The sequence below is a fragment of the Penicillium coprophilum genome, assembly GCF_028826855.1.
Source record: "Penicillium coprophilum strain IBT 35676 chromosome Unknown utg000004l_segment0_segment0, whole genome shotgun sequence".
NCBI classification, from domain to species: Eukaryota; Fungi; Ascomycota; class Eurotiomycetes; order Eurotiales; family Aspergillaceae; genus Penicillium; species Penicillium coprophilum.
This window is the reverse complement of record NW_026622723.1, coordinates 7772129-7796621: the sequence shown is the minus strand read 5'-3', so window position 1 is coordinate 7796621 and position 24493 is coordinate 7772129. Positions and strand designations below refer to the sequence as shown.

At 50.2% G+C, this 24493-nt stretch overlaps 12 protein-coding genes across 12 annotated transcripts; 5 read left to right on the top strand and 7 right to left on the bottom strand.

The window, feature by feature from the left end:
- Positions 1–90: 90 nt before the first annotated feature.
- N7500_007372 (uncharacterized protein) lies at positions 91–639 on the bottom strand (the record flags this gene model as incomplete). Its single annotated transcript, XM_056678516.1, has 4 exons — positions 91–162; positions 221–331; positions 391–463; positions 512–639. The coding sequence occupies 4 exons, from the start codon at positions 637–639 to the stop codon at positions 91–93; spliced, it is 384 nt and encodes a 127-aa protein (XP_056533516.1).
- A 214-nt stretch (positions 640–853) lies between these two features.
- On the bottom strand, positions 854–2647 carry N7500_007371 (uncharacterized protein; the record flags this gene model as incomplete). The annotated part of the gene is given in 5 exon segments (XM_056678515.1): positions 854–1467; positions 1523–2009; positions 2023–2139; positions 2277–2408; positions 2462–2647. The coding sequence occupies 5 exon segments, from the start codon at positions 2645–2647 to the stop codon at positions 854–856; spliced, it is 1536 nt and encodes a 511-aa protein (XP_056533515.1).
- A 165-nt stretch (positions 2648–2812) lies between these two features.
- Positions 2813–3073, top strand: N7500_007370 (uncharacterized protein; the record flags this gene model as incomplete). Its single annotated transcript, XM_056678514.1, has 1 exon — positions 2813–3073. One exon carries the CDS (start codon positions 2813–2815, stop codon positions 3071–3073), a length of 261 nt encoding a protein of 86 aa, XP_056533514.1.
- A 1165-nt stretch (positions 3074–4238) lies between these two features.
- On the bottom strand, positions 4239–7172 carry N7500_007369 (glucan 1,3-alpha-glucosidase ROT2; the record flags this gene model as incomplete). Its single annotated transcript, XM_056678513.1, has 2 exons — positions 4239–7030; positions 7091–7172. 2 exons carry the CDS (start codon positions 7170–7172, stop codon positions 4239–4241), a joined length of 2874 nt encoding a protein of 957 aa, XP_056533513.1.
- A 1001-nt stretch (positions 7173–8173) lies between these two features.
- N7500_007368 (Nucleoside diphosphate kinase) lies at positions 8174–8980 on the top strand. The gene is made up of 5 exons (XM_056678512.1): positions 8174–8225; positions 8299–8329; positions 8417–8564; positions 8621–8751; positions 8809–8980. Exons 1-5 carry the CDS (start codon positions 8203–8205, stop codon positions 8935–8937), a joined length of 462 nt encoding a protein of 153 aa, XP_056533512.1. The 5' UTR covers positions 8174–8202; the 3' UTR covers positions 8938–8980.
- Positions 8981–9101: 121 nt separating this feature from the next.
- N7500_007367 (uncharacterized protein) lies at positions 9102–9743 on the bottom strand (the record flags this gene model as incomplete). The annotated part of the gene is made up of 1 exon (XM_056678511.1): positions 9102–9743. The coding sequence occupies one exon, from the start codon at positions 9741–9743 to the stop codon at positions 9102–9104; it is 642 nt and encodes a 213-aa protein (XP_056533511.1).
- Positions 9744–10168: 425 nt separating this feature from the next.
- N7500_007366 (methylenetetrahydrofolate reductase (NAD(P)H) MET12) lies at positions 10169–12304 on the top strand (the record flags this gene model as incomplete). Its single annotated transcript, XM_056678510.1, has 2 exons — positions 10169–10258; positions 10319–12304. 2 exons carry the CDS (start codon positions 10169–10171, stop codon positions 12302–12304), a joined length of 2076 nt encoding a protein of 691 aa, XP_056533510.1.
- Positions 12305–12612: 308 nt separating this feature from the next.
- N7500_007365 (tRNA-ribosyltransferase family protein) lies at positions 12613–14159 on the bottom strand (the record flags this gene model as incomplete). The annotated part of the gene is made up of 3 exons (XM_056678509.1): positions 12613–12787; positions 12842–13871; positions 13934–14159. The coding sequence occupies 3 exons, from the start codon at positions 14157–14159 to the stop codon at positions 12613–12615; spliced, it is 1431 nt and encodes a 476-aa protein (XP_056533509.1).
- Positions 14160–14369: 210 nt separating this feature from the next.
- On the top strand, positions 14370–15094 carry N7500_007364 (bifunctional thymidylate/uridylate kinase; the record flags this gene model as incomplete). Its single annotated transcript, XM_056678508.1, has 2 exons — positions 14370–14517; positions 14571–15094. The coding sequence occupies 2 exons, from the start codon at positions 14370–14372 to the stop codon at positions 15092–15094; spliced, it is 672 nt and encodes a 223-aa protein (XP_056533508.1).
- A 39-nt stretch (positions 15095–15133) lies between these two features.
- N7500_007363 (structure-specific endonuclease subunit SLX1) lies at positions 15134–16396 on the bottom strand (the record flags this gene model as incomplete). The annotated part of the gene is made up of 2 exons (XM_056678507.1): positions 15134–16097; positions 16155–16396. The coding sequence occupies 2 exons, from the start codon at positions 16394–16396 to the stop codon at positions 15134–15136; spliced, it is 1206 nt and encodes a 401-aa protein (XP_056533507.1).
- Positions 16397–17491: 1095 nt separating this feature from the next.
- N7500_007362 (uncharacterized protein) lies at positions 17492–22909 on the top strand (the record flags this gene model as incomplete). The annotated part of the gene is made up of 6 exons (XM_056678506.1): positions 17492–17845; positions 17903–17951; positions 18026–18874; positions 18935–19026; positions 19078–21743; positions 21793–22909. The coding sequence occupies 6 exons, from the start codon at positions 17492–17494 to the stop codon at positions 22907–22909; spliced, it is 5127 nt and encodes a 1708-aa protein (XP_056533506.1).
- A 351-nt stretch (positions 22910–23260) lies between these two features.
- Positions 23261–24451, bottom strand: N7500_007361 (1-aminocyclopropane-1-carboxylate deaminase/D-cysteine desulfhydrase; the record flags this gene model as incomplete). Its single annotated transcript, XM_056678505.1, has 1 exon — positions 23261–24451. The coding sequence occupies one exon, from the start codon at positions 24449–24451 to the stop codon at positions 23261–23263; it is 1191 nt and encodes a 396-aa protein (XP_056533505.1).
- Positions 24452–24493: the final 42 nt, after the last annotated feature.

Sequence of the window (24493 nt, the reverse complement as noted above, 5' to 3'; positions counted from 1 at the left end):
AACACAACTCACCGAACCCTATGATTTCCCTGGCTTACTAGAAGGATCGATGAGATCAGAAGTAGCCAGCTTGAGGAGAACAAAGCTGACTCACGGCGCGCGGGCTTTCGTTACTCTGCCCGGAGTGACAGTGAGCCCAGGGAATTCATGTGGATTTTTCTTCTGATGGATGTCAACATATGCCATTATACCGCAAATCACCCAAAAATAACGTTCTCACCAGATGGTCACGTTTAATATGCCCACGGAGCTTCACCACCTGAGGGTCAGTGGTACCGAGAGTATCGAACTTTGGGCAGTAGGGACACTTGTAGGCACAGGGCGGAACAGTCTAACGCGAAAAAGTATGAGCATCGGATGGGAATGGAAGATTTAAATTTTTCCACTTACAATGACAGCATGGTCCATTGGCCATTGGGTTGACTGATGGTCATCACAAGCGCAGAGCTTCTTGTTCTTTGGACTGCCAGAATCTGTGAGCCGTATCCAATTGATTCAAAGCAATGCTTACAGCCACTTGGTTGGCGGAATATCCCTGCTAGCCTTCCAGTAATGGCCATAGAGCCCGTAGTAAGCATGTTCGAGAGTTGTTTCAGCCGGTTGGAACTCAGACGGGGTTGGTGACGCCGTGTTGGTCATGGTGCCGGTGTTTGCTAGGTGGATGTGCTTCGTGAGAGATCCAGTGCGATACTTTGCTTACCCGCCTCTCAGATAGGAAAGCAGAAAGAAAACGGAAGGAACCCAAACAGGAAAGTGCGACTGATACAGGTTGACACGTGCCCAGTCCAGGCCTTACACTCCCCTGAGAGTGACATATTGTGATATCAAAAAGAATCAGAAATTCATCCAGTATTTACAACACATACTTGAACAGCGGCGACTTGTCTCCCATATCAAACAACTGATCCTCAGTGTAGTTGGCCCTCGCATCATCTGCAAGCCTTTCCTTCTTTGCGTTACCCAGCTTATAAGTCCATTCAAGAAACAAAGCGACAAAGAATCCAACCCCGGCAAGTGCCAGACTGAGGCCAAATCCAGTGGGGTATCTGGGACTCTCCGTCTCAATATACATGAAGCTGCCTAATATACCACCAACATTGCCGACACAGTTCACAAGCGCAATGCCCATCGCTCGTCGGGACGCTGGAGCAATGTTGTTTGCATTCCAAGACGCAGCGCCAGGCTGGATGGGGTAAATACCAATAACAGACAAGACGACTGCAAAGTATGCGACTCCTTTCTTCTCTTCGAGGGCTCCGTTCAGGGACATTATAATCGAGTACGCTACCACGACGATCACCATTGGAATGCAAACAAATGGCATTCGCCAATAGAAGCGATCGGAGAAACGCGCAAAGATGATAGCAGATATCGCGCCGGCGACGTATGGAGGCGCAGAGGTGAGCTGGGCATTTGTGGAGCTGAAGCCCATGGCTTTGGTAATAGTCGGCATGGTAAATTTGGTACCTAAGTGTAGATTGAATTAGCCCAATGCGTCGTATATAATTTGCAGGACTGATACCGTAAGACAAGGCCGACTGGCAAAACAGAAGGTAGCCTTGTACGTATATTCTCCAGTTTAGCAGGACTATCTTGAGGTCTCTCCACTTGAAGCCTGTTTCCCCGGTACTAGTTCCTCCTTGTTTGATGAACATCGACAATTCCAGGTAGCGGATTTCTTCGGGAGATAACCAATGCTTGGATAAAGCCGGAGTGTCGATGAGGAGGAAGAAGCATGAGATACCGAGTACCACGCTAGCAAGGCCTTCTAGAATGAAAATCCACCGCCAGCCCTCAAGTCCAGCAGTACCGTCCATCTTGGCAATAGCAGCAGCCAACAGACCGGAGAAAGCACCAGAAAGCGCACTAGCACAGTAAAAGTATGAGATACGAAGCGCCAACTCCTTGGGCATGTACCAGTAGGAGCAGAGGTATATAGCACCGGGGAAGAATCCAGCCCTATAGAACAACATATTAGGGCGGAAAGCAAAACGTGATTGATTGGTATACTGACTCAAAAACACCAAGTAGAACTCGAGTTGCCATAAGACCAGCAAAGTTTTGAACCAGACCCGTGCATGTCATGACAATACCCCAAATCAAGACAAGAAGGCCAAGGTATACCGAAGGGCGCTTGAACTTTTGAGTAATATGTTACTGGGAACTTCAAGCAGGACGTAGGGAATGAAGACTACGCATCGCGAAAGTCAGCACACCTAAGCAGCACTAGCTTGCCTGTTGTCCGTGCAGGAATCGAACTTACATATTGAAAGAACAGTATTATACTGCAATCCAGTCATCTTCAGATCTTGGACCATGCCTTCGATTTTAGCATTGCCGATATTCGCACGATCGATATGGCAAATCAAGTATAACACTGCGAGCATGGGGATTAAACGCTTATCAACCTGGAAGAGGGTCAGATACATAATATGTATTTGAGGACGTCAATCATTTTCACCTTATGGAAAACCTTTTTCCGTTTCTCCTCCGGATAGTTATTATAGAAATCTGCATCGTCAGGGGTCAAACCAACGACGCGAAAGTCTCCGATCTGAGTGACTAAAGAAGGCTTGGGAATATTCTCAATATGAGAAGGTTGATCGACAATCTCGACGTCGTCTTTCCCAATAGAGCCGCGGTTCATAGCTGCGGATTATAAGATGCAACCTTGGGCTACTTCAAATGGGCCAAGCGGAAGATATATTCATGAAGATGCAGGGTCTGAAAAAGGTCACACAAGCAAATCGACTAGAGAAAGAGGCTTTATATCACTAACCATAGTGTCGGTTACCCTAGGTAGAATGGCGAAATGATTTCAGGTCTCATTGTCTACCCCAGTCTTGGCGGCTACGTTCTAATAGCCAAGAAATGCGGGGAAGCTTGGCCATTGAAGGGCCATGACCCAGCTTTATTGACTATGCCGGTCGATCTATTGGGTTGGCTAGCAATGGGCTATGCCAAGGTGAGCTTGTTGACAGACATCCAGTCAGAGCACGATATGTTGCGGAAAGCACGGACGACCACCGCGGGTGGGCATGCGGGGTGGATGTTTACTCCAACAGAGCAATGATGGCCTGTTATCCGGGCTATTCTCCGGGCCTTTGTCCGAGCTTCTGGTCGGGTCTTTCTCCGGTATCTGCTCCGACCTCATTTGGATATGTGGAAAACTGTTGAAAGTCATGCAGCTAAACCGCTAGATCATAGCGAAAACTAAGCTATCTGTTTATGGACAGGCGAGACTATATTCTTGTCTGACAAAGAATATCATATTACATTTTTGGTTAGAAAGAAGGCCTCTCGATGCCCTTGGGACATTTCTGCCCGGAAGAGGTATATCAACGTAGCAAGACATACTCAGTGTCTTGTCTCTTCGTCAAAAAGTATATCTCAAACCGCAATGAAAGAGATCGATATCAACCTGGTGGAATTTCATAGCATTCCATTGGTGGATAATGCGGTAATGCACGAGCCGCAGCATCATCAAGATCAACAGATTCCACACGCGGCTTGGACTAGTCACTCGGCAAATTAGCTCGCATGGCCCACTTGGGAAAAGCTACCTAGAAGGTCGAAAGCCTCTCAGTATACGACGAAATGCATCATATAAACTATCAACCAGGTTGGCGGTTCACAGGACAAGCCGAGGCAAAGGCACAGCCAACAGCCACCACTTCTAGTCTTTTCCCTCTTTCACATTTCTTACTCTCAAGACAAGCTGGCAGGTCTTTTGCCGAGCAACTCGCTCGGTAGTCCTGTGAGACTTTGTAAAGTACCCCGCATAAATCTTCTGTAAATGTGTCGGACAACTTCCGGCCGCACAAGAGATATGGCACGGTGCTAATTCCTGGAGGGGTCTGGAAGCAAGCCAATAAGCGTGCAGGCAAACATGGTCAAAGATTCATTGTTACCAAGTACGAGGTTCAGTTGCTTGCGCGGAAGGTGGAGGCCGCAAAGGCGCTATTGTGTTCTCGAAATGGCACATCTTGCCAGCAGGTTGTGGGATGCGAGGGAAACTACCTATATGACGAGGTTTGGGCTCGATATATAGACACATTTCCAAATGATCAAAAAGGTAATCCTAGGTATGGCGCCGTTAGATTTTATGAAGGGGCTGTCTCCTTCTAGAAAAAGATTTGTATAGAAAACCAAAAAGCTGTCCATGAGATGCAGGCTTATCAACTTCTAATAACGTGAGTATTGCATACATGTACTGTGGGAGAAATGAAATATATCGCTCAGAACTCGATCCGCCATGTCTTTCCAATGCCAACATTGGGCTTCTTCACCACAGCATAGGAGGCTTTTCCGCCATCCTGCTCGTAGAACTCCAACGAGGCCTTAGAGGCTGACTTCGCTCCATCTTCGATCACAGTTACGGTGTCTTTAGCCTTCCATTCGGCAGGAGGATCAACGAGTACCACCCGCTCTACTGTCACACCAGCCATGGTCTTAAGGTACTCAGCAGTCTTGGGTCCCTTGGTTCCAATGTCCTCCGACGACAACACCGACTCACGGTAGTTGAAGCGACGGTGAATATAGGCGCCACGCTCGTAATCAAATGTCTCGCCATCATCCACGTACAAAGTGCCTTCCGCTTCGCTATTCTTGTCTAGCGTAATGACCAATGTGTACGGATCCCATCGCATAAGGCCGGTGCTGCGACGAGGACGGTCCTTGCGGGGAATGATGTGACCGCCCTGGATCAATACAGGCACTTTCTCCTCTGGCGCAGGGACGGTGTGTTTCTTGCCTGCACCCTGGTAGACGGTGAAGTCGAAGTAGTCATAGTACTTCTCGTCATCGGAGATATACACCTCTGCGCTGTGAGTGTTCTCATGCACAACGGGCTTCACAAGAATACCCGTGGAAGCAAGGTACAGCTGATCGTCGATAGAAAAGCCTTGCTCATCCTCTGGGAACATGTAGTACTGAGGCCGTACAATTGGCGTGCCGTTAACTGAGGCTTCATGGAAGGCAGTGTACCAAGCGGGCATGAGCTGGTATCTCAGGCGGATTGCCTGAGCGATGTAGGACCGGTACGGTTCGCTGATCAGATACGGCTCACGACGACGAGTATCAATGTGAGCATGCGCGCGAAAGAAGGGATACCAGATACCTGTCTGGTACCAGCGGGTCAAAAGGTGCTTATCGGGGTTGTGGAAGAATCCCCCGACATCTGCGCCGGCAAAGGGGAAGCCTGCGATACCATTGTTTAGGACCATGGGGAGCGAAGCTCCCAGGTGGTCCCAGGTAGCTTGGTTGTCTCCGGTCCACATAGCAGACACCCGCTGGGCACCGGAGTAGTACGAGCGCGTCAAGATGAATGGCCGGCGCACCTCGCCCTTCCTCCGCTCCAGCATTGCTTTGTAGGTGGCGTTCAAAAGGGTAAGGCCATTAAGGTTGTGAATATCGCGATGTTCCCAGTTCCCATGGTGCAAGTTGTCCTTGGGCATGGTCATGTCAGGCCCGTTGAAGACAGAGGGTTCATTCATATCATTCCAAATGAAGAGGTTCTGAAGCGATCCCTTGAATTTGTCAAACTTGTGCAGGGTGGCCCACCATGCATGCGCAGCGGGGTTAAAGCAATCGACCCAATTCGAGGAACCTGGCCAACACCATCCATCATAAAGCTCGCCATCCTTGTTCAGCACAGCGAGATTTTTGCTTTTAAGCTCCTCGGAAACAAAGTACTTGTCCGTGTTCTTGATATGCGGATCGATCAAAACCACAAGCTTTCGCTCAGTTTCATCGAGCTTGTGCTGCATACCCTTAGGATCAGGGAACGTGAGGGGGTCCCATGTGAAGTATTTTCGGTCATCGGTATATTCAAGATCAAGCCAAATCACATCGTACGGAATCTGATACTTGTCGAACTTGGCGTCGACTTCCTTGACATCTTCATCGGTAACATAATTCCAACGGCATTGGTGATATCCAATGGCAAACTGCTGGGGCAATTGTGTGTATCCTGTGAGTTCACCATATGTTTTACTGATATCATTCGGCGAGGGCCCCAGGAAGACGAACAGGTCAAGCTGACCAGATTCGGACATCCAATGAGTCTGGGTGTCGGTCTTGGAGTGGGCACCCAAGGCAAGAGGGTTAGAGGGGGCGGTTGATTTGACGATATCGATCCATGTTTCCGCTGCATTGAGCCAAAAGACACCGATGGTGGAGCCCTTGCGGTGGGCTTGCATCAGCGGGATAGCTCCGTATAAAGTCATCGGGCTTTCAAGTTCATATTCAAAGACATCTGAGTTGTACAGGCGGTAAGGGTTCTCATGGTTGCCGGGTCCACCTCTAGTCTCCTTGAGCGAGAGGGAATCTGCATGCTCTGGGATACCAAATACATGACTATAACCGGGGAAGGTAATGTCAAGAGCAATACTCTCGGGACCACGTGGCTTTGAGTCAGTATTTCCTCCAAACGTCTCTTCCCACCAGGTGCTCTCGTCTTCGCCGGATTCATCATCTTTGTCTACCTTCGGTCGCCAGTGCTCCATGTTCAAGTAGCCTTGGTGGTTCAATTGAACATGAGTCTCGCCATCTCGCTGGAACTCGACACCAAATGGCGCGTGGCGAACAATTGCTTGGAATTTGTCGTCCGGTCCGTATAGAATGTTCGTGAAACCAGTTTCGCTTTGAGCATTGAGTGTGGCCGACTTGCTGACTTCCAGCCCACCCACGATAGTCCATTTTTCAGTTTCGTCATATCGCTTCTTGTTCGCTTGGCTACCATGTCGCATTTCAATATCGCCCTTCATCCGCTTCTCTTCATCCACCACAATGCGGGCGGCTCCCGATTCCAGGAAAGACACCGTGAGAGGTAGCCGGACCTTCTCATTGGTGGCGGTTGTTTTGACGATGACTCCGGTAAGCATACCATCCTTAAAATGTACGGTGGCGGGGTCAAGCTCATAGGGTGAGCTCCATGAAGTGCCCTTGGAGGCGTTATCAGCGTAGGCACGGTTTCGTTTGCAGAAGCCAGACTGCTCGCAAGTCTTGAAATCCTGGTGTTTGACTGCCACTATTTGCATATATGAGTTAGCTTTCGGGAATCTTGAAATTTAGGGAGAGGTAGACTTACAACCGGGGGCGACAATGCATCCGAGGAGGATGACCAAGGAGAGCAACATTGCCCAACGGGGCGCAGGTAGACTCCTGGCCATGGTAAAATAAATAGTATGATCAATCAGAGACCCTCAATCTCCGATAGAATGGCGTTGTTTATCAATGATTGACCTGCATTTAGAGGTGGAGATGCCGTCAACAGAAGCTACAAGCTGGCCTGAGCTGGGGTAAGACACCTCAGGCGATAAGGCAGCCATGACGGCTTCAAAACAGCCAATCAGCTGGATTTGCCTTTGAACAGGTACCTACTCCGTAAACCACATGAATATGAAACCCCAATTGTTTTTATATTGTACATTTACAAGCCCATGGAAGAAGATGTATTCTTTCTGGCATCAGTCTTGGTCTATATCTACCCTCAGCCTTTGCCAAAACAGCCAGCCGTTTGCGCGGTATCTGGGGGTCAAAGGTCGAAAACAGCGGCCCATCTAACAGCCACTGACCATTCAGAGGCTTGAAGAGATTGGTCCACTCTTGGGGTGGCATTCCAGTCATCTTCCGCATGAGCCGATGGAAGCATTTCAATTTTACTAATGATATAACAGCTCGCCGAGCTATGTTGCATATATATATATATATATAGATCTAAGCTCACAGGATAGGACCTCTCAGCGGTAGTGGGAACAATCTCGTTCCCTAACTGCTCCAAATAATCGAATATTTCAAGGTACTAGAAATTGAGAGTCAGCGTCGGAGATTAGGACTAGACTGAGGTTATGCATATTGAACTGCAGCTGGACTTTCGAGGGGAAACAGCTGGACATGGGCTAGATGCGAAGGATCATATCCAATGTTAGAGACCTTGACATGGGATGTGAGGTACCCATACTGTATTTAGACTGTCATTCTCGAGGCAATCGACATTTCTCCCATTGTAGTTGAATGTGAAGCAAAAAGAGTGTATACAAGCTTACCAAGGTCCACCACCTTTGGCCTCAGAAATATGGCATCAACACCCCACCAATCAGCCCAAGTGGGAGGACCCGAATTTTTTAAAAGCCTTTGAATCTTCCCCTCTTCCCGCTCTCTTTTCCTACTTCATCACCGAATTATTCAAAAACATTCAAGATGTCCGCCAACGAGGAACAGACGTATGTTCAATTTTACCTTCCCCCTTTTCTGTTACCATCACTCGTTGCCGGTCAAGCTAACCAATTGCTCTAGTTTCATTGCCATCAAGCCCGATGGTGTCCAGGTACGGACATACCATTCGATTCCGAATTCCTCACGGATTCGGAGGAGTTGACGGAATCAATCAATGTATACTGACAATTTGAACCAGCGTGGACTCATTGGCCCCATCATCTCTCGCTTCGAGAACCGTGGCTTCAAGCTCGTTGCCATGAAGCTCACCTCCCCCAGCCAGGACCACCTCGAGAAGCACTACGCTGATCTCGCCACCAAGCCCTTCTTCAAGGGTCTCGTCGCCTGTTAGTTGCCTCGTTCTACCCGTTCCACAATTTGTAACACACTAACACAACTTTAGACATGCTGAGCGGCCCCATCTGCGCCATGGTCTGGGAGGGTAAGGACGCCGTCAAGACCGGCCGTGTCCTCCTCGGTGCCACCAACCCCTTGGCTTCCGCCCCCGGTACCATCCGTGGTGATTACGCCATCGTAAGAAACCCCTCGATGCTCTACAATCGCGTCCTTTCATACTGACAAAGTCATTAGGATGTCGGCCGCAACGTCTGCCACGGTTCCGACTCCGTCGAGAACGCCAAGAAGGAGATCGCTCTCTGGTTCGGTGCCTCCGAGGTCCTCAAGTACACCTCCGCCCAGTCCGCTTGGGTTTACGAGTAAATTCCTCGTCTTTAACTAGACTGGTCGGGCGGGCTTCCTTTTCGGATACTTCTAGCATAGAATAAAGCAGCAGTTACGAGGAAGAAGTCCAATGGCTTGGAATAATACAATATACAAATTCATATACTCTATGGACACGGGTCCCCCTGATATCACAGTAATAATCAACTAGTTGACCCTCTACGGAAGAGCCGCCTGCCTAGGTTTGCTACTGGTGTAAAGACCGACCTTGCGAACCACGGCGTTGCCCAAACACTCGCTGCTAACCGGGCTGGAAACAAAGCTTTCGTGATAGCATAGGCTGTCGCAAATTCCAGCACTAATCGTACCCCTGCTCGGTCCGCTGTCTTCTCCCCAGTGTTTTCATGCTGGGCAACAGTATTCACATCGGTCTCATCCACCCAACCTTTCTTTTTCAGCCAGCGGCCGAAACGCGCAATTCCTTCGTCGAAGGCATTGGTCTCGCCTGTCTGCGATGCAAGATCCGGCATCCAGGCACCATAATGAAATGCACCGACTAAACCAAAGAGTGGAAGAATGGCGGTGATTTCGTGAAGTATGAGGAATGACGTGATATGGGTGACCGGCGCTCCAAGTAAGGGTGTAGTGTATGTGCGGAGAAAGCGAGGGAGGCGGTCGTTGAACCGACGCAGGCGAGAGTGAGAGTCACTGGGGCTCCGATGTGACGATTTTGGTGGCTGTGGAGGAGAGGGAGTGGAAATAGTCCGTCGCGACACATGCGATCTAGAGTTTCGAGCTGGTTGGAGACGGAGATAGCGGAGAATGTTGGGTGGTCTGGAAGTCATATTTTCGTGGAGGACTGGGCTAATTGGCAGAGTTCAGAACGATAGATTGTATACGTTCACAACAGAATGGTCCTCCGACCGGCCAGTATACAGCAATGCAAAATAGTCAAGTTCAGCTCGTCGATCTCGATATAAGTTGGAAATCAGCCCTGGAGCTCGGGATCGCTGAGTCATCTCTAGCGCTGCCACTTTTTTTCTCTAGCTCTTCGGGATCAAGATATAGTTGCTCCTTGCATAGAAACAGTATTTAAGCATTTGAATGCATTGTAGTGTATTTGCTGTAGAACCTTGTTGCGCGATGGCCACTCGGCAGCTGTAGACATCATCGTTCCCGGACAGATGGTGACATTTGGTCCACTTTTGCCCGAATCCTCTCTTCTTCATCCAACCCCTCCCATTGCCGACCCATACACCTCGAGGACGCAATGGAGAAGAAGATCACCGAGAAGATCGCGGCTCTGCCGCCAGATGCCAACTACTTTTCCTTGGAGTTCTTCCCTCCAAAGACCCGGATGGTGGGGGTTACCCCGCGTGCTGAACGCATCGTGAATATTTGCTAATGAGGCCTACTATAGGGTTTCGCCAACTTGTCCGCGCGTCTGGAGCGGATGGCTCAAGCACTTCGTCCTCTATTTGTTACAGTTACTTGGGGTGCCGGTGGTAGCACTGCGGCTCGATCGCTCGAACTGGCGGAAGTATGCCAGCGCCAACTGCAGTTGACGACCGTCCTGCACCTGACATGTACGAACATGAGTCGCAAACTGGTGGACATGGCTCTAGACGAGGCGAAGGTCCTTGGAATTCGCAATATTTTGGCCCTGCGAGGAGACCCGCCCCGCAGCGAGGAATATAATATGCACGGAGAGGATGACAGCAACAAGGATTTCACTTTTGCCGTTGATCTCGTACGGTATATTCGCCAGACACATGGCGATTACTTCTGTGTTGGTGTGGCTGCATATCCGGAGGGCCATCCTGCCGACACCTTCCAAGACGTTCAGGATCCGGTTAGGGATATACCTTACCTGGTCGAGAAGACGCTGGCTGGGGCAGATTTCATCATGACCCAACTGACCTACGATATCGAGGCTTACAAGAAGTTCGAGAACATGCTTCGCAACCATGAGTCTGGTGCTTTCAAGACCATCCCCATCATTCCAGGCTTGATGCCCATCCACAGCTATAAGATTCTGACCAGAGTGACTAAGCTCAGCCACGTTACGATCCCACCTCCCATTGCCAAACGCATGGAAGAATTGAAGCACGATGACGACGCAGTCAAGCGTGCTGGTGTGGATATTGTCAGCGAGATCGTGGGAGGCATAAGGGACATCCCCTCCCCGGGGCCGCGAGGATTCCATTTCTACACCTTGAACTTGGAGAAGACAGTATCATTCATCTTGGAACAATGCGACTTGATTCCTTCATTCTCGGATGCAGGAGACCTTGCTATTGAAGATGATCCTGCATCGATTCCTCTTGATTTCCCCGGACGTGCATTGCGAAGACGCCGTGCGTCTTCCCTCAACTCGCAACCCCACAATCGCGTCATTGTGGACAAGCTATCTGCCCATGATTCATCACATGCCTCCGATCATGAAGCCCGTGCGGACAGTGCAGGAATGCCGGCACCTCCGCCAAACCGCAGCACTACTCTCCTCATCTCCGAGGGTCTTGGTGCCCTTGGGAGAGAAGCAACATGGGATGACTTCCCCAACGGACGATGGGGTGACGCTCGCTCACCTGCTTTCGGTGAAATTGACGGCTATGGTCCTTCACTTCATATGACTGCCAACTCCGCACGTAGGCTGTGGGGTCACCCGGTGGACGACAAGGACATGAGCGCACTTTTCCGGCGCCACGTCTCGGGCGAGCTACACATGGTTCCATGGTCGGAAGGTGGTGCCGAAGAGGATGGTGACGGTTTGAACGCAGAGACTGAGCTAATTCGACCGGAGCTGTTGAAGCTCATCGAAGGCCGCGGCTGGTGGACACTTGCTTCGCAGCCCGCCGTGAACGGTGTACGCAATGACCACCCCATCTTCGGCTGGGGCCCCCAACGGGAAGGGTTCGTCTTCCAGAAGCCATTTGTGGAGTTCTTCTGCTCAAACAATGACTACACCAACATCTTGAAGCCCACATTTGCTAAGCACGGCCATGACAAGCTTACCTGGTTTGCGACAAACATTAAGGGCGATTTCGCATCTTCGCTCCCAACTCAACCTGCTGATATGGAGCTCGATGACCTTGGCGACAACCCCGACAGTGTCAACGCTGTGACTTGGGGTGTATTCCGTGGTAAGGAGATCGTCACTCCAACCATCATCGAGGAAGTGAGTTTCCGTGCTTGGGGCGAAGAGGCTTTCCGCATTTGGGACGAATGGCGTCGCATCTACCCCCGCGGCTCGCCCACTGAAACCTATCTAGACACAACCAAGAACGATGCTTGGCTTGTATGTGTTGTCGGTCAGCAGTTCGGTGCCGGTACCAAGCGCGGCTCGAAGGAGGAGGAAGACGAAGTCAAGTGGATGTGGCGGGTTTTGGCAGGTGAAGATGTTTAGGACTGTGTCTTTCTACAAATCGGGATAAAGATATACCCTGTATCAAGAAGGGTTCTTACGGTTGACGGTTTAATGAGGGCAAGCCTGGACATATGAACTACGAATGGCACAAAATATGGATTTCTGTATACTAGTCTTGACCCCATCCCATTGAGATGAATATTACGATTATGCGTGCATTCCTGCTTTTATAAGCTTCATATTTATTGATAGATTTCATACGCCAATTGCTAAGCAAATGCCTCTATATACGTACCGTTTCTCATGCGAGCGTTTGCAAGAGGCGATCCTCCCTGATGCGGGCGTGGTCACAACTTCTCGGCAAACCCGTGTTCCTCGAGCCCGCTCGCGTCGGTGTCTGGGGTAGCGACCTCTGATTGGGACTCGGCGTACTTCTGTATAGCATCGTCAAGCTGGCCCCATATCTTGGGCATGCGACGGGGTTGGTTAGGCCCGTTGGCTGGGAGTTGGTACCCACGTAACCTGAGACGACTGTTAGCAATTTGAAACAAAATGATACATCCGGAATTGACATACCTAGGACCTGTTCCTTTACTCTCTGGCATTGAAGAGGCGTAAACACGAGCAAACGTCGCAACGTCCTGCTCGAAGGACCCACGTTGAATACTCTCCCGCACTCCTGCGAAGAAATTATCCATGACGTGGAAATTATGGACTTGAAGAAGCGCCCAAGCGGTCATCTCCTTAGCAACTAGGAGATGGTGGATATAAGCTCGATGATAATTCTTGCAGGTATAGCATTCACATCCCTCGCCCAGAGGAGAGGTATCTGTAGCATGATCTCCAAGCCACAGATCGATTCCCAAAGGCTGAGGCTCGGACTTGCCCTCTTGCAAGGCAGCTGGAGCGGGGAAGGCGAATTGCATCGCGATACCACCGTCTGACGATGCGCCTAGCAGAGGCGTGGTCAGAAGATCTGCTCCGAGGGATACATCACGAAGAATAGTGTGAGGAGTCTCAGGCTCACTGAAGAGCAAACGAGGAAGGTCTGCCAGCGATTCTGGGACGAATCCCAGTGACGCAGATTGATATAGCGCAAGGCCAGATATGTCCCATCGGAACTCGCTCTCCAAATCATCCAGATAGAGGGACTGCTGCGCGTTATCAAGGGGTAATACAGGTGCAAAGAACGCGCTCTTTGACTTGTTTTCCTCTGTGGCACCGTTCCCATAGAGCTGCTCCAATGCTTCTTGAGTCCAGGCATGTGTCCGGTCAACCATTTTCGCCCGTCTCTTGGATCCGGGCTGTTTATTAGCCAGGTCCACCATCCCAATTGCAATATCTGGTTTCAGTTTTTGAATTGATTTCACATATTCCGCCGCAGACAGCTGGGTGAACCCGACTGATGTCAGCAGCGCGATGGAAGTTGATGTGTTCGCGGGCGGACATGGGATCGGAGGGAATCGCCGCGGGCCCAGGATCAAAGGCATATCATCGGCTACACATATGAATTTCTTCAATGGGGACTCATGGTTTGCGACAGGTGTCTTGTATACGGGTGCGTCCTTTTTCGCGATGACTGAATATATGCCCGGAGAGGCATGCGCTGTCAGTTATGTCCAGTACAGATGAAAGCCAAATGTGGTGATCTTGCAGTAATTCACTTACAATCTTCTAATCCAGCATACAAGCTGTTGATCTCAGTGTGGTCGCGCATCACATCGTGTGCAACATGTGGGACTGTGCCCCGCGAAGTGAGCGGGACATGGTGTGGTGTCGCGAGAGTCTTGCGGCCTGGAATGGCCAATCTGCCTACTCGAGGGGCAAGGACTGGAGCAGTGGATGTCAGGACACTGAAGGTCATCGCTGGGGACGCGGACGTCGCTTGGTCCATCGTGTTAGTGGTTATTGAAAGACCGTGTTGGGGGGCGGCCTGGATCTTGTCCTTATCGGCCAGGAGAAATTGGATTTCCCGATAAACATTACCCTCATTATCAGAAACACTCGTTAAGCTATTTTACATATATTTAGCTGGAATTGAGGATCCTGGTTTACATTTCTCAACCCATTTACACCTAATTGTACCCCAGCACACTAGTCAATCATGACAGACACATCAGCGCCGCCGACGCGACGTGGAGCTCTCATTGTTGTCGAGGGACTCGACCGCGCTGGCAAATCGAGTCAGTGTGAGATGTTACGGGACTCTCTTTCGCAGCAAGGACATGTGGTTAAATACATTCGATTCCCAGGTACTCAATTAATTATTCATCATGGTTGTCATTATTTTAATAATGTCCTCTAGACAGAACGACGCCCATCGGAAAATTGATTGATAGCTATTTACGCGGCACATCGCACCAAGACGATCATTCCATCCATCTTCTTTTCTCGGCAAACCGATGGGAAATTGCAAAGAGCATTGAAGAAGATATTACGAACGGAACAACCGTCATTGTAGACCGCTACTCATATTCTGGCGTTGTCTACTCCGCCGCGAAAGCGAACCCCACGCTATCGTTGGAGTGGGCATGGCAGCCAGAAATAGGACTCCCGCGCCCGGATATCTGCCTGTTTCTTAGTATTTCACCTGAGGAAGCAGCAAAGCGCGGTGGGTTCGGTGCCGAGCGATACGAGAACGAGGCGATGCAAACCCGTGTGCGCGAGCTCTTCCGGACAATATTCGAGAAGCAGCAGGATGTTGCCATTATCGATGCGGGAAAATCGATCGATGAGGTGGCACAGGAGATACAGAGTGCTGTAGCCAGTTGCATTGCGCGTCTTGACGTGAAGGGCGCGTTGAGGAAATTGGAGCCTCTTGCGAATTAGTGAACAAGAGATAAGATTTGGCATATTTTTGCCCGGCTCTCATTCAATGAGTTCTGCGTCGTCCCAGTCGCTGTCTTCAATGACAATTTCGAGCCTAGATGGAGGTCGAGTCGAGCGGTTCTTCTGTCGGCCCTCGAAATCAGAGTCGGAATCTATATCGACTTCCTCGAACCAATTCGGCCCGAGGTCGTCTTGGCTCGGTTCTTCTGACAGTGACCTTGGTTCGATGGTAGATGACCGAGGCCCTGAAAATGTCTCCACGACGGCAGACTCTTTGCGAGCACGTTTCTCTTTCTTTTTTAGAATTGTGCGCGCTTCTTTTTCTCCTCTGTTGCGGAGATTAAGCTCACGCATCATTGTCACCCACTGCACGGTGTTTCCACACGACGGGCAGATTCCCTGGGTGGGCATCAGGAGGTCGGGTTTGTGGGTTGCGTCAAGGAATTTTGTAGATAGACATAATAAATGACTCGTGCCGCGGCAATTCGGATGTGGACACACTACAATTTGTTCTTGGTCTGGAGAGATCGACGTTTTACAGACCGTGCACTGTAGATCCTCCGGGTCTTCCAGCATGAACATTGACTTTTCGAGATAATCTTCAATTCTGGTGTAGTCAATTGATAGATTGTTGATGCTTCCGACGGGTGCATTTTCATCGTCTTTCTTAGCAGTAGGTACCGTTGCTAGGTTGTCCCCATCTAGAACAACCTTGATATTGGGCGGTAAGTGGCCATCAACACGATCATTCCACGCCCGCCATGCACGATAGACATCGGCACAAAAGAAACGGACTCGTAACGGCCATGATGAGAAATGACTTGAGCGAAGCAGAGAAAGCAAATCCTCCAGATGCGCTACTAGGGATCGCCTAGCCCGCGCCTTGGGTTTCGGTTTCGGCTTTCCCGTCTTCGCATTGGTATTAGCCTTAGCTCGAGGCTTGGGGTCCAAATCATCTTCGGAACCCAGGTGCCGGGATCTTTCCGGGTGTTGCCATGCCCATCTACACGAGATGAGAAATTGAGACGCGATGTATATAAACAATTCACATGCGACTTACTCAAATTGCAACGCGCCGACTCTGCTCGTGAAACCCTCTACAACAAGGGTCATTTCCCAGGGGCGTAATTTATCTCTGGCGGTTCGCTTGGCCCCACCTTTGGCGACACCGTTGTGTTGAGGGAGCCGTCTGATCGGGTTTGGCGTCGAGCCGATGTACAGTGAGGCGTGTCGAACGGTCGAACGGAGGAGATAACAACAATAATATGCCGGGATTGGTTTGGGCTTTTCGAACTCCTCCATAATGTTTGATTTGAAAAGATTTGATATGGTTTGTCACACTGATATGTTTAATTCAACGTTGTAGGCTTTGTCAAGTCCTTGAAATTAGCTCTGCCTATCGAATCCGTGCGGGTCCTAAACGGTACTTAGATACATGTACATATACACCGAATCACATGATAGAAATCTTTTTTTTTACCCTGTCTAGGGAAAATACTATTAGAGCCTAGGGGTATAAAAGAATCAATATTAAATCAGAATGACTGTGTATCTAAGGGATATGTCAAGAATGACACAGGAAGTCTCTATAAATATGCTTGAAAAACAATAATAAAACAATAAAACCCTATCTGATAAACATTTGAACATATCAGAAAGACAAAAACAAATAAAATACATTTATAGATTGAAACTAAAAAGTCAACAAGGCTTATACAACATAGATACCACTCGCGCTAGAGACTATCCGAGGCTCATCTAGTATGTCACAAGACTAATCTCCATATTATACGCCGTAATATTGGGCTCTCAAACAGACCGAGAAAAAAAAAAGGGACACCGTATGATGCTCCCGTTTGCAGCATTGCAGTATAATTACCAAACTTTCAGGTGGAACTCAGGGCATAAGCGGTACCTGAGCTCAGATTAGCTCATAATTACAGTATCTCTTGTACCGTACTGATCGGTACCATCGCGGCTGGGTTCGAGGTTCCCCCAGGGTCACTCATTGGTTCCTTTTTTACTGGCTGGCCACACAAAAGGGACCTGGCGGTACTTCTGGAGTACCACCCCAGTCGATCTGTACTGCACATAATCTTCCTCCACTCTTAAGGTTTCTATCCCATCTATCCTTCTTTCCTCTCTACGATTTGGGCCTCTATTTTCTTATATCGCCTTTCGCCCGACTTTTCCTCTCGTTTTCCTTTCCATTCTCTATACTTTGGTTCGTCACCGATCCTTCACCCTTCGGTCATATTGACCAAACGGCAGCCGCCTTTTCTGATATCTATCATCACACCCTGGCTCTGTCGCATAACAGTCATTGTTAATCGGATTTCCCTCAGACAGACACGCTCAATCCAACATACTACCTAATCGACTGTTCCATTTCGAACAATGGGAGCTCCGGCCTCTGCCGGGGCGACCTCGACGGCCACGGAAGGCCAGCCGACTCGGTCCTCGAGCACTCATCCGTCGCACTCCCACAACGTCCCCCTGAGCGCTCGCAGGTCCACACCTCTTGATTTGTCCACCGTGGAACGGCGTGGACAACCGAACAACCCCAGAGAGCCATCCAAGCGCATTCGTCCTCACGGTATCCCAGAAGCCCCGACTTTCCGTCCAACCGAGGAAGAATTCAAAGATCCGGTAGCCTACATCCAGAAGATTGCCCCCGAGGGAAAAAAGTATGGAATCTGCCGCGTTGTCCCACCAGAGGGCTGGCAACCGACTTTCGCAATTGATACAGAGGTAGGAAACCCTCCTTCATCGCTTTTCGCGCATGATCACACCTGACAATGGATACAGCGGTTTCACTTCAAAACCCGTCGACAAGAGCTCAATTCAGTCGAAGGAGGTAAGGACTCGAGCAGGCTGCCCCAGCTAGCAGGATAACACCGCAATGCCGTTCTGACCCTCATGCAAATATAGGAAACCGCGCGAACATGAACTACGTCGATGGACTTGCCATGTTCCACAAACAACACGGCACTAATTATAGCCGACTACCCAGCGTCGATAAGCGACCATTAGACTTATACAAACTCAAAAAGGCAGTGGAGAGTCGTGGTGGGTTTGAATCCGTGTGCAAGACGAAGAAATGGGCAGAAATCGGTCGTGATCTTGGATACAGCGGCAAGATAATGTCTTCTTTGTCCACCTCGCTCAAGAACTCCTACCAGCGCTATTTGCAGCCGTATGAGGAATACTTGGCCCGAGCCAAGCCCGGTGTCCAACAACAACTTGAGCTTGAGCACGGTGGCCCATACACCCCTTCGCCTTTACAATCCCCCTTGACTCACAAGCCCCTGATGGATGAAAATGGCACGCCTTCTAAAGTCCGCGACGACACCCCTAGCTTGCCTCGAATGGCCGCTTCGCATACCCCGATGGCGTATACTCCCGTGGCGCACACTCCAATGGCACATACCCCAATGGAAAAGTCCCCGGAGAAGCCAACGCCCCCCATCGAACCTACTCCCCCCCCTTCACGTTCAGCAGCTGCAGGCTTTACACCCGTTAACTCCGGCCTCGGTGGCTTTACCGCCGTCAACCACTCCCCTTTCACCCCCGCGAACAACGGCCCACCAATCAAGCGAGAGGGAGAGAACGGTACATCAACACCTAAGGTCGTTTCCGAGCATGCCTTTGTCTCGACTCCCATGAACAGTCAAGATGAGGAGTCGCTGAAGCGTGCTATCAGCCGCGAGGACAGCTCTCAGTGCGAGAATGGCGATGACGATGATGGAAGCGGTCGACGCAGCAAGCGTCTCAAGAAAGGTATATTATTTTTTTGCTGTCTCAATACTCAAAGCAGGCTGTGTCTAATGCCTCTTCCAGATTCTCTCCCAACGGTTGCGGGTTCTCATATGTCCCTTCTTCGCCCGGCACCGGTTAAATCGCGTAAGGATGGCTCCCAGCCAGCTGGAGAGGTAGGCGGAGGTTCGTGTCAGCCTTTTATTCATATACTGATTCAAGAACAGAAATGTGAGACTTGTGGAAAATCGGACGATGAAGGGATGATTCTTGTATGCGATGGTTGCGAGCTTGGATATCACAAAGCCTGTCTCGATCCGTCTACCACCACACCATCGGAGCACGACTGGCACTGCCCCAAGTGTTTAGTCGGCACAGGGGAATTCGGATTTGAAGACGGCGGTGTTTACTCACTTAAGCAGTTCCAAGAGAAGGCTAACGAGTTCAAGAAGAAGTATTTTGCTTCCAAAATGCCCTTTGACCCTGTTCTTAACACGCATCGACGAGAAACCGAAGACGACGTCGAGGCCGAATTCTGGAAGCTTGTTGTGGATCTTCATGAGACAGTTGAAGTCGAGTACGGCGCAGACATCCATTCGACTACGCATGGAAGTGGATTCCCAACTATCGAGCGGAATCCCCTTGACCCGTATTCTTCAGATCCTTGGAACCTGAATGTCCTTCCATTTTATGGAGACTCGCTCTTCCGTTATATCAAGTCTGATATCTCTGGTATGACCGTTCCCTGGGTCTATGTCGGCATGTGTTTTTCCACTTTCTGCTGGCACAATGAGGATCACTACGCCTATTCGGCTAATTACCAACATTTCGGTGCTACGAAGACCTGGTATGGAATCCCAGGTGCCGACGCAGAGGCCTTTGAGGCGGCCATGCGAGATGCGGTTCCAGAGCTTTTCGAAGGGCAACCGGATCTTCTCTTCCAGCTTGTGACTTTGATGCCACCAGACAAGCTTCGCAAGGCCGGCGTCAACGTTTATGCGGTGGATCAACGAGCTGGTCAATTTGTACTCACGTTCCCACAAGCATATCATGCCGGCTTCAATCACGGCTTTAATTTCAATGAAGCAGTCAACTTCGCGCCTACGGACTGGGAGCCATACGGCGCAGCAGGTGTGGAGCGTCTCCAGAACTTCCGCAGACACCCGTGTTTCTCCCACGATGAATTGCTTCTTACCGCTGCTGCACGTGATACCTCTATTGCAACTGCCAAATGGCTTGCGCCAGCACTAGCAAGAACCTGCGCTCGTGAACTGAGTGAGCGAGCTGCTTTCCTATACCGGCAAAAGGAGGTGTCTGCTCGTACCCCCGGCTTTGGTCCCGACTCCATGACAAACGATGCGCCGCCGAGATTCGTAGTTGAGAAGGAAGACCTTCCTGAGGATGATTACCAATGCCAATATTGCAAGGCCTACGCTTACCTCACTCAGTTCCGTTGTCACAAATCAGGCAAGACTGTCTGTTTGTCGCACGTGGACACCTATGACTGCTGTGGTGAAACCTTGGCTCAGAAGTTGTGCGGCCCAGGACACACCCTCCGTTACCGCATGAGTGATGATGAATTGCAGGGGCTTGTGCAGAAAGTCCAAGAACGGGCCCGAATCCCTGAGGCATGGTCCGAGAAGCTCGACAAGACCCTGGAGGATGAACCGAAGCCCCAGCTTAAGGCCCTTCATAACTTGCTCAATGAAGGTGAGAAAATCCCATACCACTTGCCAGGCCTTCAAGATCTTGCGGCCTTCGTCCAGCGTTGCGATAAATGGGTTGAAGAAGCCAATAACTACATTACCCGGAAGCAGCAGAACCGGAGAAAAAACGAGAAGGCTTGGCGCAGAGGAAGCACCAAGGCGGCGCAGCTGGACGATCGCGATCGCGAAGTCCGCAGAATTGAACATATCTACGCCCTTCAGGCAGAGGCTGATAAACTTTCGTTCCACTGTCCACAGATGGCGGCGTTGGAAGAGAAAACCCGCGAAATCGAGAAATTCCAACAGGATATTAACAACGCTCTGATGCACCCGCACACCCGGCCTCTCCAGGAGATTGAAGAACTGATCGAACGCGGCAAGAACTTCAACGTGGAAGTCCCGGAACTGGAACACCTAGAGCAAGTTTCCCGCCAAATTAAATGGATCGAACAAGCTGCGCGCAAACGAGACCAATACATGACCCTCACCGATTGCCGGGAACTTGTCGCTGGTGCGGAGCAGCTCGGCCTCCCCGATACCAATGAGCACTTGATTCATTTCAAGGAGCTTGCTCGCCATGGTGATGCGTGGGAAATGAAAGCCAAGGAATTAATGTCTGTTGAAGCCGTTCACTACCAGCAATTAGAAGCTCTCTCTGCACAGGCGTCCCGTTTCCCTGTTTCACCTGATACTCTTGCAGCCGTCGATGCTATATTGACCAAGCAGCGTGAAGCACAGAAACGGATTCAGACTCTATATGAGAAGAGCAAGGATTCGGAGATGAAGAACCGACCCAAGTATAAGGACATCCGTGACCTCATGGAATCTCTTGAACATTTGACAAGTCGACCTATCGGGGCGATCGACTTGGAGCGTGAACAAAAACGTCATGAAGACTGGATGAGGAAAGGAAAAAAACTATTTGGCAAAGCGAACGCTCCTCTTCACATCCTGAGATCCCATATGGAATACGTTGAGAAGCGGAACTCGTACTGTTTCGACTTAGAGGACAGTTACCGACCCCCTGTGGAGCCCTCATCTCGGGACAACTCGCCCGAAGGTTTGCTTGAGAATCCTGGCAATCCCAACAACATGTGGGGTCCGAAATCACGAAAGCGAGATGTGTTTTGTATTTGCAGGCACTCGGAAGCAGGAATGATGATTGAGTGTGAAGTCTGTCACGAATGGTAAGCCAACAAAGTTTCTGCTTGTGGGTTACTTTACTGACCGATGTAGGTACCATGGCAAATGTTTGAAGATTGCTCGGGGTAAAGTGAAGGAATTTGATAAATACACCTGTCCAATTTGCGATTGGCGTCAAAAGATTCCGCGTGATGCTGCCCGTCCCAAGCTTGAAGATCTGCAAGATTGGCACGCGGAGATCGCAACTTTGCCTTTCCAGCCCGAGGAAGAAGAAGTACTCGAGAGTATCATTAATCAAGCGACAGCCTTCCGCGATTTCCTGCAGGGCTTCACTAATGCTGCCTGCACAACGACCGAGGAAGTGCCTACTTTGATTTTTTACCTCCGCAAAATTGAGGGTGCCGAAGTTCTTCTCACCTTTGAGACGAATTTCTTCCGACAGGAGATACACAAGTGGGCGCCCGTCGCACCGGAACCCCCTCCAATCTTGGAGCAATCTCTGTCAACCCGAAAGCCGCGACCGACCAAGCAACAGAAAATAATGGCCCAGCTTGGGGTGAATCGTCCAGAGGATCTCCCGGAGCATCTTCGCCCCAAGCACATTAGCGCAACTAAGAGGAAATCTGTTGATGCTCAGTCGCAGTCGGTTTCTGGTCAACCCGCATCCATGCAGCCAGCACCACCGACTTCTAGTAGCGGACAACCTCCTAGCACAGGTCCAACGTTGGCGCAAATGGCAGACCCGAACACTGCACCATATCCCTACTCTGCAAACTATTCTTTGGCTGCGAGCGATTCCACACCTGCATTTGCACCTACTTCCTCCTCAGCCTTCCTCCCCCATGCCGCCGCTTCTCAGTCCCCCTCATTCCTGCCACGCTCCCCTCCTCCCCCGCCAGACTTGGAACCCTCCCTTTTCAGCCCTCCACGCTTTGGTCATGAACCCCAGTTCGTGAGCAGCAGCCCTCGTCAAAACCTGGATGACGTATTCGCAGACTTAACAAACCAAGAGATTGACCCTGAAGCTGAGAACCAGCCCATGGACAATAGTCATGCCAACGAGGCCCTGGAGGCCCTCGTGGTCAGCAATGGTAGTAGTCGTGCGGCTTCTATTCAAGGGGAGTTGGCTCAAAATGGTGAGCCTGGTGAACCACAAGCTGAGCTCAAAGTGGACGGCACCAATGGCGCCCTTGAGGACGAGGAACTTTGACCGAGTCTTGCTTTTCGTCTGAATGAATATTTTGCTTTGAATGAAAACCGGACCACCTTCTTGTTCTGGTCTTTGTTTGGTACGTTCTGGTTGTTTTTTTTTGTCGCTTTTATAGTCTTTGTTCACTCGCCTCTCCTATTTGTTTATCGTTTTACTCGGATCAATCTTCAAAAAAGGTGTACAAGAGACTGGACTGGCGAGTCTGGGGGTGTTTTCCAGCGATTTTACGCTTTTCTGTTTTTCCATACCACAAGACTATGTCTGTCATGACTGCTTTTCTTTGCTGCTACACCATGTAATACTAGTTGAATTCAGCCATTCTTATTGTTTCCGACTAGAAACCTCCATGTTTTATATGACATCTGCATAAGCTCCTAAAGATGCCTGTCCACCTGTATGAATGAACAGTACATTCACCTGCTCCAAGGGTTTAACTGAATCCACGACTTCTCCCTCATTTACCCAATGCATCAACCCTCTCGCAACCTTGGTTGTATAGACCGGATCCAGCACCATACCCTCTGTCCGCGCCATGGTCTCTAGGGCCATTTTACTCTCGCTATCAAGCACACCGTATGCAGTCCCAACGAACCGATCATCAAGCCTCACATCCTCAATTCCAATATCCTGCTCCCCATCAAGCCCAATCAACTCGCCCGCCCTCCTCGCAAAAGCAAGCACCCTCTCTTCATGATACGCCCGCGGTTTAGTCGGCGAATTAAGAATCCCAACAATCTTCCTCGGTTCCCCAATTCTCTTTGACGCATCCAATCCCCCAATCTTTTCCAGCAGCTTAAACCCAGCCACCAACCCACCAACGGTACTCCCACTCCCACACGCAACAAAGACATAATCAAACCTCCCCGAGCCCCCAAGCCCCATCTCTTCCTCCTGCGCAGCAATCTCGAACGCCGCTCGCGCATATCCCAGCCCACCAAGCGAATGCAAGCTCGCACCACCAGGAATCCAATATGGATTCTGTCCCGCCGCCCGTAATTCATCAAGAAGAGGCGTCGCATCCTGCGCTAGCGGATCACCTTCTTCACAGACGCGAACCTCCGCACCAAGCAGGTGATTAATTTGCACATTTCCGCTGCGTTGGAAAGCTTCCTTGTCATTGGCAGCTGCAAGTCCACCGCCTGTGCCGCGGTGCAAGAGGATTAAAGCTTTCAGTCCTAGTTTCCGTGCGAGAGCGACGACTTGTACGGTGTGGTTGCTTTGGATTGCGCCCTCTGTAACGAGGGTTGTTGCTGCGCCTTGCAATGGGCCTGGGGGTGTTGGGTTGTTCTCATGGCTGTGATAGAGTGGTTTTTTGGATAGTATATCTGGGACTATGTATTCTAGTTTGCGATATTTGTTTCCTGCGCAGGCTAGTGGGGAGGAATGGTCTTCTCGTTTGGCGTGGATGGTGATGAGGGGATGCGGGGAGACTCTTGGGGGTGAAATTGAGGGTAAGGGATGGATGGGAGATGGAGTTGAGTATAGGATCTTGTAGCGGGGGATTTGGGCGAATGTTTCTGGTAACTGTAATGAAACAGACATTGTTTTATGCATGGCCTTTGGTGTGATCAAGTTGAGATGTCG